Below are 18,266 nucleotides of genomic sequence, written 5' to 3' on the forward strand. Positions count from 1 at the left end.
TAAACAAATGCATACTTAAATGTTATGTCTAGAACCAAGCAAGACTTGCCACATGTATGTTAGATATGCTTTCAAATGGAAAACTTTACTACTCGGGGTGATGAGCCTAGATATCACACCTTGGGTCTTACAAAACAGGTAAGTATGACTGTTTTTAGATCAAAGAAAGTCAGTTCAATATTTTTGGACAACAAGCGTAACATTTGTTTCTATGGCGAAAACGAGTGTTAATGGTTTACAGGTAAGTAAATGACCAGCAAGTATGGCTTTTGGGTTGTAGGACCAAGGTTCCTCCAGGTTCAGTTAGGTACTCGATTCTCACCACCAGCGGCACTAAGGCAGCCAGGTGCAGAGTGCAGGGAACCAATGTTAGCCAGGGGGGCTGTCAGTTAGGGGCTGCTTATGAGCCGGCACTCTGATCTGGGAGCTAAGCTCCTGGTCTAGGATCAGCATTGCAGGGGCTAAAAATCAGCACAGGAGCTGCACCATGGCCAGATGCAGAGGGCCAAGGCTACGCCTGGAGCCCCGTGATTTGTAATGGAGATCTCCTGTTCAAAGAAAATGCTGCAGACCTGGGCAAAGAGGATTCCTGAAGGCGTAGGAGAGATAAGTTAGGTTCCTGGGTGATGCCTGGACACCAGTAGGTATGTGAAAGAAGAACAAGGGAACCCTGTAAGTTAGAAGGGACCAGGTGTAGCAATATATTATTAGAGACCCCGGTCCCTATCATGGAAAATATAAACTATAACCACAAAGCTGCAATCAGTATTGGTGTGTTATTGTCCAAATGGAACGTATTGTATTTATTTATATATTCAATAAATGTTAGAATTGGGGGGTCTCTAGTTGACAGAGGTAGGTACCTTTGTCCAAATAGGGACCCTTGCTTCTTGTCAGGGTAAGGGGCTACACTTCTAAAATAACCCCTGCTTACCCCCTTGGTACTTTGTCATGAGCAGACGGGCTTATCGCAGAGGCAGTGTGTAAAGCATTTGTGAACACATACAGTAATGCAGTAAAAACACTACAAATGGACACCACACCAGTTTAGAAAAATAAGCAATCTTTACTAGACTTAACACAAGACCAAACAACAAAAACCCACAATACTGTAATGAAAAATAAGACTTTAAAATGGTAGAAATAGCTTAGTTTAATGTAAATGGTAAATGCAACACTTTACTCTCAAAGTACCTTAGATGCGTCACGTAAAACAAGCAAAAGGGTCGCAGGGAAGTTGATGCACCGTTCCTTACACTCAGAGGTGTGGATGTGTTGGTTCCTTACTGCTGCGCAGGGGAGTGGCGGCTCGCTTCCTTACTGTGTGCGGAGTTGATGCGTAGTTTCTTACTGCGGCCCGGTGATGATGCAACAAGATGGCGCCGCAATGCGACGATCCGGTGCGATGCGGCAAACTTGCGTCCTTGATGTGATCCAACAACATTGGGTGTGATGCATGCACGCCCGATGGCCATGCAGCGAACTCCGTGACAGGCCCTGCGACACGTTTCTCAAGTGATGCGATGGTGACCTCTGCGGCGACACGATTCTCTGGTGATGCAACACACTTCGTCCGTGATGCGACGGAGAACAGCTGCGGCGGCGGCGGCACGCTTCTTCGGCGATGTGATGGCAACTGTGGCGCCAGCGACACGCTTCTCCTCGTTGCGTCACTCTTCCAGTTTCCAGCGACACGCAGTCTTCTCAGAGGGCCCAAACGGTAGGCCACTCCCTGCAGGTAGAATTCCCAGCAAGGGAATTCAGGGGAGCTGGTGGTGAAGTCTTGTATCTCTGAGACTTCAGGCAGGAGGCAAGCATACTTCAAGCCCTTGTAAATTCTTCTTCAAGATTATGAAAAGTTCACAAGTCCTTTTCTCCTTTCCTTGGCAATGAATTAACCAACAGCAGGCCAACCCCAGAAATAGCAAAACAGCACAGGGACAGTCTCCTCCTTCAGCTTCCTTGGTTCTTCTCCTTGGTAAAGGTGTGTCTTGATTTCCAGAAGTGATCTAATGTTCTGGGGTCTGGGCCCTAATATTTATGCCAGTAAATCCTTTGTCCTCTGAAGGCAAAGGGTGCCTGTGCCCAGCCAAAACCAATGCTGTGGAGCTTTCTGGCAGGAGGTGGAGACAGCATTGTTGAAAGCAGACTGGCCCAGGTAGCTGAAAGGAAATCTCCTCCCCCCTACTCTCTATTCTATGAGGGCTCAGGTCAGTGAAAGGAAATCTCATCCCCCCACTCTCTATTCAATGCAGGCCCTATTCAGCCCAGCCCTAACCCATCAGACTGCTGGAGCCAAGGCCCTCTCCAGGCCCCTGTCACTCACAAACCAGACATACACAAACCTAGCAGAGGCATGCTGGATGGTTAGGCAAGAAAATACCTACTTTCTAAAAGTGGCATTTTCAAACACAGAATGTAAAAATCACCCTCTCTTAAAGATGTATTTTAAGTTCAGGCATAGTAAACTTTAATCTCTACCTTGTTCCCTGGGTCAGTTAGAATTATTAGAGGTTCTAATCAAACTGCCAATTCTGGCCTATGGGAACAGGTAGCCTTGCAATAGTGAAAAACTAAATTGGCTGTAATTCACTATCGGGACATGCCACACACACCAGGGCATGTCCTACCTTTCTTATACAATGCACCCTGCCCTTGGGGGTACCTTGGGCCTACCTTAAGGGTGACTAACATGTAGAAAACAGAAGGGTTAGGGACTGGCAAGTGTGTGCACTTGCCAAGTCGACATGGCAACCCCAGGCTGCATACAGGCTCTGCAATGGCAGGCCTGAGCCACATTTTGCAAGCTGATTCTGTGGGTGACACAACCCGTGCTGCAAGCCCACCAGCAGCATTTGATGTACAGGCCCGGGACACACATGGTGCACTGTACTAGGGTCTAACAAGTAAATCAAATAAGCCAATCATGATGTCACTAATTTATTACAACAATTTACAATAGGGAGCCCTTGCACTTTGGCACTGAATAGCTTTGGCAAAGTGCCCAAAGCATCTAGAATAGCAGAAACATAGCAACACAGGAGGCAACAGCAAAACAAGCATTTACAATGCAATGGTCTCGGCATTATTAAAGGTAAAGCTATTGGCATTGCTCATGATTTTTAGTTTTTTTAAAATCCTAAATAAATAGCATTGTCATTTACATTGCCAATAGCTTAATCGTTAAATAAATGGCATTGTCATTTACAATGCCAATAGCTTAATCGCTCGCATATGCATGACCTATTGCATTTACACCCACACAGAGCCACACATACACGCACATACAGAGCCACCCACACAGAGTCATTCACATAGAGCCACCCACACACACAGAGCCACCTACACAGAGCCACCCTCACACAGACAGAGCTACCCACACATAGAGCCACCTACAAAAAAAGCTATCCACACAGAGCCCCACACATACAGACTGGCTTGTTAGTAGAAAGTAGGGATGCCCTTTCATCAAACGAAAAAAGGGCGTGAGAGGAGTCTCATTTGTGATTAACCGATATGAGCGGGCCCATGCTACCTTTTGTCCCAACTTGGGGCCGCTCACCACCAACCAGATGTCTCACACACACCACTGAATTCCAACAGTGCTCTTCGTGATTTACAATGCACCTTATAAACTTGCTGGGTAAAATATTCCTGTAAGTAACACCCTCAAAATTAAACACAGGTCAGAAGTGCAGACCGGGCTACTGAAGTATGCAGGAATTGGTGCTAGTATAACAAAAAAAGAAATAGACACCCACAAATAAAAATGCACTTGGTGCCAGACCGTCTGACGACATGTTTGGAAGTTCGATTTAAAAATAAATAAATACAAAAATGGTTTGTGCAGGCAGGAGTGCATACAAAATGTTCCATCTCGCCAAACACAAAGAAAACAGAGCAGACATTTGTCAGAAATCTGAAACACACTTGAGCATGGGTGAAGTGCTCAGAAATGGTAAAGGAGCTAGGAGTGACATCGGTCACAGAAAAATGTAATGATAAAACAGGAAGGGAGCATACTGAAAATCCTGGTGCAACCCTCAGCTCAGTGTCCAAGGGGAATACTACTTGTCCTAGCAACCACCTTTTAATTGACACAATGTACCACACACAGAAACACAAGCGCATGGGTTATGCAAGTTTGATTTGATTGGTTTGATTTTATCTTTAAACGTAGAGGCAAGAAGCTGCGATCTCAGAGCGGAAGTGGCGAGCAAGATGGTGATGGGTGATATCAAGATTACAGTCACGATAGAAAGAACATCTTGTACTCCACAACAGTTGTAAGCACAAGTTGTTAAGAGTTAATATATATTGGTCGAGGACGTTTCGATCCCCAACACCGGTTATGGGATCATCATCAGGACAAGTAAATCTGAATGCCTGAGAGGATGCCTAAATAAGGCAGGGAATTGGGGTAGGAGAAGGAAGAGAATGCCAGTGGGGGTAAGGAAGGGAATGGGGAGAAGAGGAGAAAAAAAGAACAGTTAGGGAAGGACGAAAGAGTATGCCAATAATTAAATAATTGCTAAATGAGTTAAGGGTAAAGAAAGAATGAGGTATTACATCTCGCACTCTAAAACCAGACCAGTGCACCCCTGGTGACAAGAAGATGAGGCAGCGGTCATGTGTGGGTGGGATCATGCCGGCTATGGGAAGTAAGAGAATGTAAAGGGGATCAATGCCTCTGGCTGTGTTCCACAAAGCTCCAGATAGAGCAAGATTAAGTGGAAACCTGCAGGGAGAGGAAGGGAACGGTCAAACACGAGGGCGTCGGTCCCTCAGAACGTACATTCACAAAGTCCAACGTGTCTGCTTACCTTGTGGTAATACGTGCAGCTTCTCCGGGATTGTAGGCGATCGTTGTTCCTTTACCCAGGGGTCCAGAAACCTGTCTGGTGGTGACAAATGGCAGGCAGCAATTCCAGAACCAAACCAGGGCAGGTCGTTTTTCAGGGGGCATCTCTAAGATGGCCTCTGAGTGCATTTTACATTAAATCCCATCCTGACATCAGGGTGGGTTTAATTTGCTGAGACGTTTGCTACCAAACTTCCCAGGTTTCAAGTAAAGCTATTCTGGAGCTGGAGAGCTCATAATGACCAACTCCCAGACCTTGTACTCTTTATGGCTTTACTGCACTTACAATGTCTAATAATACAGAGCTCCTGCGACTGTGCCCTCACCTGTGGGGTAGTGCACCCTGCTAGAGGGGTGACTACCTAGGCCCTAGGCAGTGTGTTGCAGGCATGGCACACAGGGATGTGTGCCAAGTTGACTTTTTCATTTTTCTCAGCAACAAAACACAAAGCCTGCAATGGCAGTGTGTGGGTGAGAATGTGCAGGGTCTCTAATGGTGGTGCAATAGGTTCTGCAGCCCCTGGAGGCCTTCCCTGGTCACAGTGCCCAAGGTACCTATGGTACCTTTTACAAGGGGCTTACCTGTGGCCAGAGATGTGCCAATTGTGGGTTCACAGGTAGAGTTTTGGGAAACAACACAAGCTCTGGGAACCTGAATGTCAGGCAAAAAGTGTTTGGGGGGGGCCCATGAAATAAGGGGCACTTTCCTACCCTGAACAATTGAAACGGGTGATGGAGGCCATGTAGTGTCTGAAAGTATGCAGAGAAATGAGTGGAGTAGGTGAGCTGGCCAGGTCTCATCTATAGTAAAGTTCTATGACTGACCCATGAAAAGAAAGCTTGCAAATTGTATGAAGGGGGCTTTGAGTTCAGTTACATAGCAGTCCTCTCCTAATGTGTCACAATAGTGGTAATTACATCCTATATGACCATATATAATACATTTTAATCTTCCTCTCCTTGTTGCAGCTACAGCAGGACACGGTCCTGAACAAACATGAAACGAGAAGCACCAAGCAAAAACCGAAGTATGAAAGAATTTGTAATAGTAAGTGCATTGTATATGTCTCATAATGGAATCCCCACTGTTAATTTGAGCACTCACCTCATGTGTTTTTAGAATTCTTCAACAGCCCAGGGGCAGTCTGGAATCACGAGTTCACTAGCCTATCAGTTATCTGGAGTAAAAAGTGGATTACAGGTTTGAAAGATATGACCCTCACACAAGTAATAAGTCAGTCAGTCAAGAAAAACTTTATTTCGGCCATAGGCCATAAAAGCATAAAAAACAGTACAAAGCATTTTAGCAAAATACAGTACAGTATGATATATCATCATAAAAAACTATACATTGTTTCTGTATTTTATGGTTGCAACATTTCAAGTAAGCAAGCATTGACTGCCTCGTCAAGTTTAGCTCCCCCGTGCCTATACGTGGTGCATTAGCTGGATAAAATATATAATTTCTACATCAGGCGTCAAGAGATATTATGACAGGATAATGTGCAAAAAGGAAAAATATATATATAACTTCAGCATTGGGTAAGGTAAGAGGGAGCAGTGGCAGATATTATAACAAATGGCTGACTATTATTCTCCACACCCCCTCCCAATGCTCTGGAGGAGCAGCAGAGCAGAGCAGAGCAGAGAGCTACGGCTATAGCAGAGGAGCCACGGTGCCGAGGAGCAGCAGTCACAGCTGCTAGGAGAGTAAGGGGAGAAGCCAGCATGTTTTTTGGCGTTCTACAAGTTTCCTCCGTCTCTCCCATTTTTACAGTGGCTTCTCCGGTTCAGGGGTCCGGAGCTCACCAAGAGGCAAGAAGAAAGGAGCCAGTCAGCTCCAGCTCCCAGGCTCCCGCACCTTGGCGTTAGGAGCAGCCCAGCTCTACCCCACTCGGGAGGTAAGTGGTGGAGGCGAGCGCGGCGCCGATAGAGGCGGCTGCAAAGTAAGAGCCCGGGGAGCGGACTGAGGGCTGCCTGACCAGGTCTTCCAGCTTGCGGTTCCCCTGAGTGCTCCGCTTGCCCCCCTTCCCCTCCTCCAAGACGAGCAGACTCTGTAAAGACTGGATCAAATCTTAAATCTCTTGCATAGATCAGCACAGATATTCCCTGACATTCCCAAGGCTTACCGTCAGTGCCTCGTCTATCACCCCCCTTCATTTCCATAGACGCGGCCAAGTGCCGCGGTTGGCTAACCATCTTACCGGGTCGATTTCTGTACCGCTTGTCGAGTGAACTAGTAGGCGTTCAATCCAAATCTCAAAACCCAAGTCCACACAACCATACCAAGATACCCGCCCCTAGATTCTGGTGGACTTGGGAAACTACGTGCTGACATAAAGGATTCTGGGTGCTGTAGTCTACTTTGGCGCCGGCGCGCTCGCGGAGCCTGTAGTACAAGTCAAACATAGGTGACTTAGTTCAACAAGGAGGCTCTCAAGCACTGAAGCACATCGTACAGAGCCCTAGCTATTGGCGACTAAGAATGACGCTCAAAAAGACCCAACCAAGCACGGAGGTGGAGGTGGAGCCCGAAAGTACAGTACAAAGAAGGATAACCAGGAGCACAAACTCCCAAAAATCCCAGGATTCAGTCAATGGCAATATCCTCCCCCAAGGTCTCATTACTCATTTCTTCCAGGAGTCTAGTGGTCCAACAACTTTGGACGAGGCGCAAGCAGGGTTAGAGACCGTCTCCAAACAGGGAACCCCAGAGACTATAAAGGATCTGAGGGGGCTCCATTCTTGTGAGTTTGTTACCACTCAGAGAATCAGGAGTCCTGAGGTACGTCTCCAGCCCGTCGCCAGGGCAAAAAGCCCGTTAAGGATCACAGCTGACATTCATGAGAGACCTACAGTGGGGGAGAATGAGGAGAAAGGGAAGGAGGAGCATAAGGAGGCAGTCGCAGCTTTTTCTCCAAAGAGCACAAGTAAGCGTATGATTCCATCTGAGACACCTCGGGTGAATCAGAAGATAATCTCCCCGGGAATGGATGCACTAACGACTTCATTCCTGCAAAAATTAGAACAGTCCATCGAACGAACTCTGGAAGCCACACCAATAAACCCAGGAAGAACTACTGTCCTGAGAACGGCACAAACAGAGGGTTGGAGCCCGCTGGGTCTAGCACAACAGCAGGATGTAACGGAATAAGTCACTTTCAAAGAGTTAAACCTGTCAGCAATAAGAGAAGTACAGGATACAATGGCCAGGGCGTTGCTATGGCAGTCCACAAAGATGGAAGTACAAAATGATCTGCTGTACTCAATTGCCCAGCGTTTGGCGCGCCAAGATGAGAAGTTGGCAAAACTAGAGGTCTTATTCGAAGCTTAAAATGCCAACACGGCCAATACCGACTCCTGTGCCGCCATTATAGAAAAATGGGCAAGTCTACCAGATATACTAAAGGATATGTTGGCGTTAGCCGAGGGACAAAGAGAGACGTTCCCTTTTGAACAAGCCATCCAAAAGTCATCAGCTTTGAAGACGGTGCACCCTGAAATGACTAATTTTTGCAGTGCGGTAAGCAGCCCTCCAAAGGAGAAACTGGCTGGGCCAAGCAATAATACTATTTTGGAAGCACAAGGGAACCGGGACCCCGAGGTCATGATACTTGACACCACAAGTGACGACTCATTTGACGCTGCCCCTTCGGCGGCGATGGCTAAAGGTGCATTGGCAGGAGCAAAAGCACCGCTGTCTAGGAGGGCAAACAAAAAGACTGAAGAAACAACTTAAGAAATTTAAAGCCAAAAGCAGACAAATATTAGCAGTAACACAAATCACTGGTGCCACAGACAACAAAAACAGCCCAAAGCCACTTTTTCTCATTTTCAACTTTAAACAGGAAACCAAGGCCACGAAGTTAAGAGATGCACCCCCCGTCCCAGGAGATGCCCAAAGACACCAGAACACCCATCGGGAGGGCCCACATGATGAGGAGGCTCACACGAGTGTGTGGGTGCGCCCTAAGCCCTTCAGGCCGGGCGCACCCACACAGGATGGAAGCAAACCCCAAATCAAACCAGGCCGAGCTGCATGGAGTGCAAAGCGAGGAAGGTTTACCAAACAAGGCGCCAGGCAGACAGCCGCCAGGAGACACCTACATAAATCCTCTAAACTCGAATTGTCAGAGGCATATCATCGTGGGAGAACGGTAGACATTGTGCCACCTTCAACATAAAATTCAAACAGCAACTTACGAGGTACTGCTTACCCCCAGATATACAGCCAAAGGCTCCTATGATATTTTAAATAGGTCTAACATTGTCCGCCTCTTTGGTCGTATTGATTCCTTGGCACAAATCACCTCAGATAAGATCGAGTGGGTAAAGTTCAAAAGTCTGGAGATGGACACCCAAGGCGACTCCACTTTAGTTGGATTCGCTCTGCAGTAGGTCCAACATGCTGTCCTTAAGGAAGCAACTTGCAAAAAACTCAGTTGATGGACAGAATGTAGAACAATGTCATACATTCACCCCAGTACAAGGATCTGGGCCTAAATCCATCGTTTTTTTGCACTCCACACCACCTTGGGTTAGAGACTGGCTATATGCAAATCAGCTCTGACCCTGTGCCTCATGGGAACAGTCCAGTCCGAACTACCAAGCCATGTCTTTCCCAGACCGGAATCAAGCATCCAAGGACCGGTTTCTGGCTATCAGCCTTCATCAGCCTGGATAGCTTGACTCCAGTGGTGTGGAGAGCCTGGGACTCGCGTCTGAGTATACCCAGCACACTCGGGGTGAAAATTGCAAAAAACACAGTTGATGGACAGAATGTAGAACAATGTCATACATTCACCCCAGTACAAGGATCTGGGCCTAAATCCATCGTTTTTTTGCACTCCACACCACCCTGGGTTAGACCCTGGCTATGTGGAGTGCAAAAAAACGATGGATTTAGGCCCAGATCTTTGTACTGGGGTGAATGTAAGACATTGTTCTGCATTCTGTCCATCAACTGTGTTTTTTGCAATTTTCACCCCGAGTGTGCTGGGTATGCTCAGACGTGAGTCCCAGGCTCTCCACACCACTGGAGTCAAGCTATCCAGGCTGAAGAAGGCTGATAGCCAGAAACCGGTCCTTGGATGCTTGATTCCGGTCTAGGAAAGACATGGCTTGGTAGTTCGGGCTGGACTGTTCCCATGAGGCACAAAGTCAAGGCTGGTTTGCATATAGCCATTGTCTGACCTAGGGTGGTGTGGAGTGCAAAAAAAAACGATGGATTTAGGCCCAGATCTTTGTACTGGGGTGAATGTAAGACATTGTTCTGCATTCTGTCCATCAACTGTGTTTTTTGCAATTGTCCTTAAGGAAGCAACACAACTTGCAGAATGGGACATTGAAGTCACTATCCTCAGCGTACCAAAATACCCATACGTCCTTACGCCCAATCATGGTCAGCAAGAATCCACTTCAGTCCTCAAAGGGATAAGGCCAACAAGCCTAGACTGGGGGACGAAAACAGGGAGGACAAGAACCCCGCTAAAAATTAACATCTTGCTTAAAGACACGCAGCGGAGAGTGGAGTCGCATCAGCAAGGACTGGTCCATATGGAGGACACCAATCAATCAATCAATCAGTGACACTTATAGAGCGCGCTACATACCCGTAGGGTCTCAAGGCGCTGGGGGGGGGGGGCGCTACTGCTCGAACAGCCAGGTCTTCAGCTTCTTCCTGAAGGAGAGGTGGTCTTGGGTCAGGCGCAGGTCGGGAGGGAGGGAGGGAGTTCCAGGTCTTGGCGGCCAGGTAGGAGAAGGACCTTCCTCCTGTAGTCGCTCTTCGGATGCGGGGGACGGCGGCGAGGGCGTGGTTGGCTGATCGGAGGTGGCGTTTGGGAGCGTAGAAGTTGATCCGGCTGTTGAGGTAGCTCGGGCCTTGGTCGCGTAGGGCTTTGTGTGCGTGGGTGAGGAGGCGGAAGGTGATTCTTTTGTTGACGGGGAGCCAGTGAAGGTCTCTCAGATGTCCGGTGATGTGGCTGGTTCGTGGGATGTCGAGGATGAGTCTGGCTGAGGCGTTCTGGATCCGCTGGAGTCTCTTCTGGAGCTTGGCGGTGGTACCGGCGTAGAGGGCGTTGCCGTAGTCCAGTCGGCTGGTGACGAGGGCCTGGGTGACGGTCTTCCTGGTCTCGGTGGGGATCCACCGGAAGATCTTCCGTAGCATGCGTAGGATGTTGAAGCACGCCGAGGAGACGTTGTTGACTTGCCTGGTCATGGAGAGGGAGGAGTCCAGGATGAAGCCCAGGTTGCGTGCATGGTCTGTCGGTTTGGGTGCGGTGCCCAGGGCGGGTGGCCACCAGGAGTCGTCCCAGGCGGAGGGGGAAGAGCCCAGGATGAGGACCTCCGTCTTGTCAGAGTTCAGTTTCAGGCGGCTGGTCGTCATCCACTCGGCTACCTCTTTCATCCCTTCGTGCAGGTTGGCTCTGGCGGAGGCGGGGTCGTTGGTCAGGGAGAGGATCAGCTGGGTGTCGTCGGCGTAGGAGATTATGCTGAGGTTGTGTTTGCGTACGATGGCCGCGAGGGGGCTCATGTAGACGTTGAAGAGGGTGGGGCTCAGAGATGATCCTTGAGGGACGCCGCAGATGACTTTGGAGGCCTCTGACTTGTACGGTGGTAGGCGGACTCTCTGTGTTCTTCCGTCGAGGAAGGAGATGATCCATTCCAGCGCCTTGTCCTGGATTCCGATGTTGCTGAGGGGCTGTACTAGGGTGCGGTGGCAGACCGTGTCGAATGCCGCCGAGAGGTCTAGGAGGATGAGGGCCGCTGTTTCTCCATTGTCCATCAGGGCTCGGATGTCATCGGTGGCGGCGATGAGGGCGGTCTCGGTGCTGTGATTGGCTCGGAAGCCGGACTGTGAGGGGTCGAGGGATCCGTTCGTCTTGAGGAAGGCGGCCATCTGCTTGTTGACGGTCTTCTCGATGACTTTGGCTGGAAACGGGAGGAGCGATATGGGGCGGTAGTTCTTGAGTTCGGTGGGGTCCGCTGTTGGTTTCTTGAGTAGGGCGCTGAGTTCGGCGTGTTTCCAGCTCTCAGGGAAGGTGGCGGTGTCGAATGATGTGTTGATGATGTCTCGCAGGTGGGGTGCGATGACAGCGTCGGCCTTGTTGAAGACGTGGTGAGGGCAGGGGTCGGTCGGTGATCCGGAGTGGATGGAGTTCATCGTGCGGATGGTGTCTTCGGTGCTGATCGGGGTCCAGGCGTGGAGGGTGGTGGTGGGGGGTGCTTGTTCGGTCATGGTGTGCGTTGGTTGGTTGTTGAAGCTGTTGTGTATGTCCGCGATCTTGTTGTGGAAGTATGAGGCGAGGGAGTTGCAGAGGTCTTGCGATGGGGTGATGTCGTTGTTTCCTGCGCTGGGGTTGGAAAGCTCTTTCACGATGTTGAAGAGTTCCTTGCAGTTGTGTGCGTTGTTGTCCAACCGTTCCTTGAATGCTGTTTTCTTGGCGGCGCGGATCAGCTGGTGGTGCTTCCGGGTGGCAAGCTTGAAGGAGGTCCTGTTGTCCGGTGTAGGCTCCCTTGTCCAGACTTTCTCGAGGGCTCGGCAGTTCTTCTTGGAGCTCTTGAGTTCGTCGGTGAACCACGGGGCTTTCTTGCTTCCGGGTCTGCTGGGCGGGGTCCTCAGCGGGGCGAGCTCGTCCGCGCAGATGCTGATCCACTTCGTGAGGTTGTCGGCGGCCTGGCTGGGGTTCGCTGAGCTGGCAGGAGGGTGCTGGCTCAGGGAGGTGGCGAGCTGGTCTGCTGTGATCTTGTTCCAGCTTCTTCGGGCGGCCTGTTGCTGGTGGTGGTGGGTCGTTGTTCTCTTGAAGGTGAAGTGGACGCAGCTGTGGTCCGTCCATTGGAGCTCTGTGGCGTGGCTGAAGTTGATGTCTGTGCTGGAAGAGAAGACTGCGTCGAGTGTGTGTCCGGCGAGGTGGGTGGGGGTGGACACCAGTTGCTTGAGTCCCAGGTTGGCGAGGTTGTCCAGCAGGGTGGTGGTGTTGCGGTCGTTGTTGTTCTCCAGGTGGAAGTTGAGGTCCCCCAGGAGGATGTAGTCAGCGGAGGGGAGGGCATGCGGGCTGACGAAGTCGGCGATGTCCTCGCTGAATTGTGTGCGTGGTCCAGGGGGTCGGTAGATCAGGGTGCCTCTGAGGGTGGTGTTCGGGTTGGTGTGGATCTGGAAATGCAGGTGTTCGGCGGTGGTCAGGGTGTTGTCGGTGCTGGTCGTGAGACGGATGGTGTTCTTGTGGATGATGGCGATGCCTCCTCCCATCTGGTTGGCGTTGCGGTCCCTCCGGACGATCTTGTAGCCCTCTGGGATAGCGATGGCGATGTCGGGAGCTGAAGAGGCGTTCATCCAGGTCTCCGTGAGGAAGGCAACATCAGGGGCTGTGGCGTCTAGGAGGTTCCAGAGTTCGATGGCGTGTCTGTGGACGGAGCGGGTGTTGAGCAGGATGCACTTGAGGTGGGTGCTGCTGGTGTTCGACTTGGGGGGTGCTGGTGTGAGGCAGGTCCGGATGCAGGGGAATTTGCAGGCGTGGCAGCTGAAAGGTCCATGGGTGCGTCGTGGTGTGGCTTGATGGCATTCTGGGAGTCGGCCGGAGTTGAGAGCGATGAGGGTGGCGGCGGAGTACGTCAGGCGGGTCGGTCGGGGTCTTCGGGGGCCAGGGGTCCTGGCGCTGGTCGCGATCCGGTCGCGGAAGGGTGCAGACGGGCTTACCTTTGGCGCGCCTTCGGCGCACAATCGGCGCGCCCGCTGCGCGGGACCGCTGCGCATTCGCACGGTCGCCATATAAAGGCCAAGTGCGCGGGTGGGCGGAGCAGCTGGGAGGCGGGAGCGGGGAGGGAACAAAAGGAAAAAAGGGGCGGGGTCTGCGGTGGTGGTGGGAAGCGGGGAGCGGGGAGGGAAGACGGAGGGCGGCGAGGTAGGCGGGCAAACAGGAAGGACACAAGCTGAAAAAAACAGGCACTATTGAAAAACAAAAACGCTAACACGGGCAAGAGATACAATATTAGCAAGCACAAATGGCGAACAAAACAAATACAAAACAAATGACAACAGAGTCAGCCGGCGGCGAGGCAGGCAGCGCGGCAGGGACAAGGCTAAGGGGCACACGCAGCAGCTGGTGGCCGTGCGGCGCGGGGGTGTCCCACAAGTGGGTCACACTTACCTGTGTCGCACGGTCGCCATATAAAGGCCAAGTGCGCGGGTGGGCGGAGCAGCTGGGAGGCGGGAGCGGGGAGGGAACAGAAGGAAAAAAGGGGCGGGGTCTGCGGTGGTGGCGGGGAGCGGGGAGGGAAGACGGAGGGCGGCGAGGTAGGCGGGCAAACAGGAAGGACACAAGCTGAAAAAAACAGGCACTATTGAAAAACAAAAACGCTAACACGGGCAAGAGATACAATATTAGCAAGCACAAATGGCGAACAAAACAAATACAAAACAAATGACAACAGAGTCAGCCGGCGGCGAGGCAGGCAGCGCGGCAGGGACAAGGCTAAGGGGCACACGCAGCAGCTGGTGGCCGTGCGGCGCGGGGGTGTCCCACAAGTGGGTCACACTTACCTGTGTCGCACGGTCGCCATATAAAGGCCAAGTGCGCGGGTGGGCGGAGCAGCTGGGAGGCGGGAGCGGGGAGGGAACAGAAGAAAAAAGGGGCGGGGTCTGCGGTGGTGGCGGGAAGCGGGGAGCGGGGAGGGAAGACGGAGGGCGGCGAGGTAGGCGGGCAAACAGGAAGGACACAAGCTGAAAAAAACAGGCACTATTGAAAAACAAAAACGCTAACACGGGCAAGAGATACAATATTAGCAAGCACAAATGGCGAACAAAACAAATACAAAACAAATGACAACAGAGTCAGCCGGCGGCGAGGCAGGCAGCGCGGCAGGGACAAGGCTAAGGGGCACACGCAGCAGCTGGTGGCCGTGCGGCGCGGGGGTGTCCCACAAGTGGGTCACACTTACCTGTGTCGCACGGTCGCCATATAAAGGCCAAGTGCGTGGGTGGGCGGAGCAGCTGGGAGGCGGGAGCGGGGAGGGAACAGAAGGAAAAAAGGGGACAGGGTCTCTAACCAAATATATACCCATGGAAACAGCATGCTCAAATTCTTTCAGAGGCAAAGATCGTAAGCTAACCATCATCTCATGGAATATAGCAGGGCTAAAAATAATTTTCAGAGACACGGCCACACTTGATTACCTCGCACAGGTGGACATACTGTGCATTCAGGAGACCTGGGCGAGGTCAACTACTCCAATTGGCGGCTTCTACGAATATTTTAAATCAGCAACCAAAAGGACGATCTTCGGACGCCCGTCAGGGGGCCTTTCCATCTTTGTAAGTTACGCTTGCAAACTCAAGATCACAGAACTAAAAGTGGTGTCACCTGACCTCCAAGAGAGGGGTTGAAAACGGGGCAAGTGTCCCACCCTCTTTTATTAATTAATTGTTACATCAATCCAACCAAATATCAAACGCATCAGGATATGGAATCACTTACTAGCACGTTGGAAGATCTACTCATAAGTCTGGAGCACCATGACGTGATAATTGCGGGTGACTTTAACAAAAGAGGTCTGGACCTGATCCCTGTTGCACCCCCAAGCAAGAAGTCAGCCCCACTGATTTCATTCCTCACAAATATTAACCTGCAATCCACCCATGTGACACAAAAAACTAGTTACCCCGCATGGACTGCCAAACCAACCTTCAGGAATGTCTTTACCATAGACTATATTTTCACTAATGAAGGGCTGGCCCATAAACTTTGCGATTTCATTGTGGACGATAGGGATGAAAGCGACCACAGGCCCCTCCGCACCACATTTAATTTGGCGCGGGAACAGGTTGAAGCACAGGGAAAAAAAAGGAGCAACCACAGGCAATGAACATCACCTGGTCCTCAAAAGAATAAAATGGACGACCCACCTCAACCACAGCCTGTCAGAGTTTGTAGCCAGCAGGGAGGCAGCACTAAAGTCACAAGACATAAAGAACATCACGCACTTCTGGGAATCACTGACCATGGATTTATTGAAGAGCATGGGCAATACTAACCAATCAAGAAGCTGTCAAAGTTACAACAGGCCAAAAGGCAAAAAAAGCGGAGTCTGATACAAAGCAAACAAGCGCTTAACAAGGCAGTCAAGGCAAAAAAGAAAGGCATTTATTTGCCACAGAAGTCCTCTATCCCTGCCCTGCGAGCCACTCACAAAAAGAAAGTCTGGGAGCTGAAAAGGCAGTGGTCAGAAAAAAATTTGCTCAGTGTTCACCCTAATTAAAGAAAAAGACAACAGTAAGCTAGGCGATACATTAATAGCCTGACACCCAGAGCTGAGCGCAAGGAAAACAGTGTTGCAGGGAATGTGTGGGAACAGTACGCAAAGGGGCTGTACACCTGCGGGGTAAATGCGACTAACGCTGGCAGTTTAGCGTGGTCCAAGGCAGCAGCGGAAAATATTAAAACTCAAATCGCGCCGAATGTCGCTTCAGGGCCCAGTCAACCCGCTAAGTCACAGAGGAGGAGACTTTGAAATACATTAGAGCTATAAGAACCGACGGGGCTCCGGGTCCTAATGGAGTACCCGCCCAGGTCTTTAAAACTGCCCCAGCCTTTTTTGCAACCAAACTCACCCCGCTATTCAATTATTCATTCGCCACAGCAATCCTGCCAACATCTTGGAAAGGCTCCGTCCTATTTCTTATACATAAGAAGGGTGACCACTCGAACCCGGCTAATTACAGGCTCATAGCCCTTCTTGATATAGCAGCCAAGGTTTACGCCCGCCTACTACTAAGGGACTTGGAAGCCTGGGTGGATAAGAACGGCATTCTCCCGCCCACACAGACTGGCTTCAGGGCCAATAGTTCCACCTTGGATAATATTACAGCGCTCTCCTATCTTGCGAAGCAAGCCAACAAGAGGAACAAGTTGCCCCTGTTTTGTTGTTTTATAGACTATTCCACCGCTTTCTACCGAGTAAATAGAAGTCGGTTATGGGAAAAACTTGAAACTTGGGGGCTCCCTCAAGCCTTGCTTAAAGCCATAAAAGCACTCTACGAGGGGACATGGGCCCAGGTGAAACTAAGTCCTCCAATCACAACAGCAAGAATTGATACCAACTCTGGACTAAAGCAGGGGTGTGTACTGGCCCCCCTACTGTTCAACTTGTATACAGCGGACATGGAGCAAGCCTTGAAAGATGCTAATTTAGTACCCCCAATACTGGGGAAGCAGGTCCTGGGAACCCTGCAGTATGCAGACGACACGGTGGTAATGGACCACACCAGGGTGGGGCTCCAAAGAGCTTTGAACAGTCTTGCAACATACAACAAGGAAAATAGCCTTCAGATCAACGAGAGCAAGACAAAGATTGTAATCTTTGGTAAATACCACCATAAAAAAGGTGCAATATGGTCCTTAGGGGAGCACCGAATTAGAACAGCCTCATCATATAATTACCTGGGGGTTTGGGTGTCAGAGAGAGCCACCACAGTCAAACATTTAAAGGAGCTAAAACCAAGAATTGACAAAATAATTCTGTCCCTTAGACGTCTAAGCCATCGCCTAGCTAGTCCCTCAGTAGAACACATGTTGACTGTACTTAGGGCAAAACTGATTCCCTCCATAACAAATGGTCACTTAGCCTACCCAGGTGCATTTGAGAAAGTGATCAAAGCGGCCCAGGTGAAAGCGTATAAGCTTGTGCTACAGGCCCCAAGACAGGCAAGGAACAACAGGCTAAGGCGAGAAATAAGCTTGAAGCGCCTGCAGCTGGTACTACAGGGGGACCTGTTAAAATATTACATCAGAGTACTGAAAGCACCTGAAAACAATCTTAAACATTTTCTAAAAATTATTTTTGATGAAGTGGGCACCCCATGGCACACCAAGGTGGCACAAGGCATTGACCTATTGAAAATCGAGGGAAACAGCTTGCCCCTTCAAGAAATTTCACATCCTGCTTGGGCCTTAGCAATCAAGCGCCAAGTCCAGACCATCTTGTACGAGCTGGATTGCTCATCACTCCGATATAATCCACTAACTCTGGCCCTGGACAAGTCTTATATTCCTGGCAAACCCCAACCGTATCTGCAAGACTCACTATCAACCCAAGCGAGAAAGAAAATTCTGTATCTGCGCCTCTTGGCCCTTGGGATCGTAGATTTTAACCCAAAATGTGCACGAACGGATTGCGCCACCGCCTGCCGGCTATGCAACTTCCGCAGAGAATCTTGGCTACACCTTTTGTGCTGCTGTACAAAGTTGGTCAACGATCGCCATCGTCTGCTGTGCCCGGCCCTATGGAACCTAGGCTATAGAACCTGCAGAGAGGCCTCGGACTGGTGCTTTTCGGAAACAACGACCTGTCTATTAGCTAGGATCGGCAAGTTCATCCATCAAGTCAGAACTGCACTTGACACCTACCAAAA

At 50.3% G+C, this 18,266-nt stretch overlaps 1 protein-coding gene across 3 annotated transcripts in view; it reads left to right on the plus strand.

The window, feature by feature from the left end:
* LOC147735027 (serine protease FAM111A-like) overlaps nucleotides 1-18,266 on the plus strand; it is a 90,194-nt gene that overhangs the window by 17,821 nt on the left and 54,107 nt on the right. For 2 of the 3 annotated variants that reach the window (XM_086953121.1, XM_086953120.1), the window contains exon 2: nucleotides 5,831-5,909. In XM_086953121.1, coding sequence (XP_086809247.1) covers nucleotides 5,859-5,909 — 51 coding nt within the window. In that variant the 5' untranslated portion in view covers nucleotides 5,831-5,858. The remainder of the gene's footprint in view (nucleotides 1-5,830; nucleotides 5,910-18,266) is intronic. The other variant, XM_086953122.1, reaches the window with a different exon arrangement.

This window comes from Lissotriton vulgaris, chromosome 1_2 (assembly GCF_964263255.1).
Source record: "Lissotriton vulgaris chromosome 1_2, aLisVul1.2, whole genome shotgun sequence".
Taxonomy (NCBI): Eukaryota; Metazoa; Chordata; class Amphibia; order Caudata; family Salamandridae; genus Lissotriton; species Lissotriton vulgaris.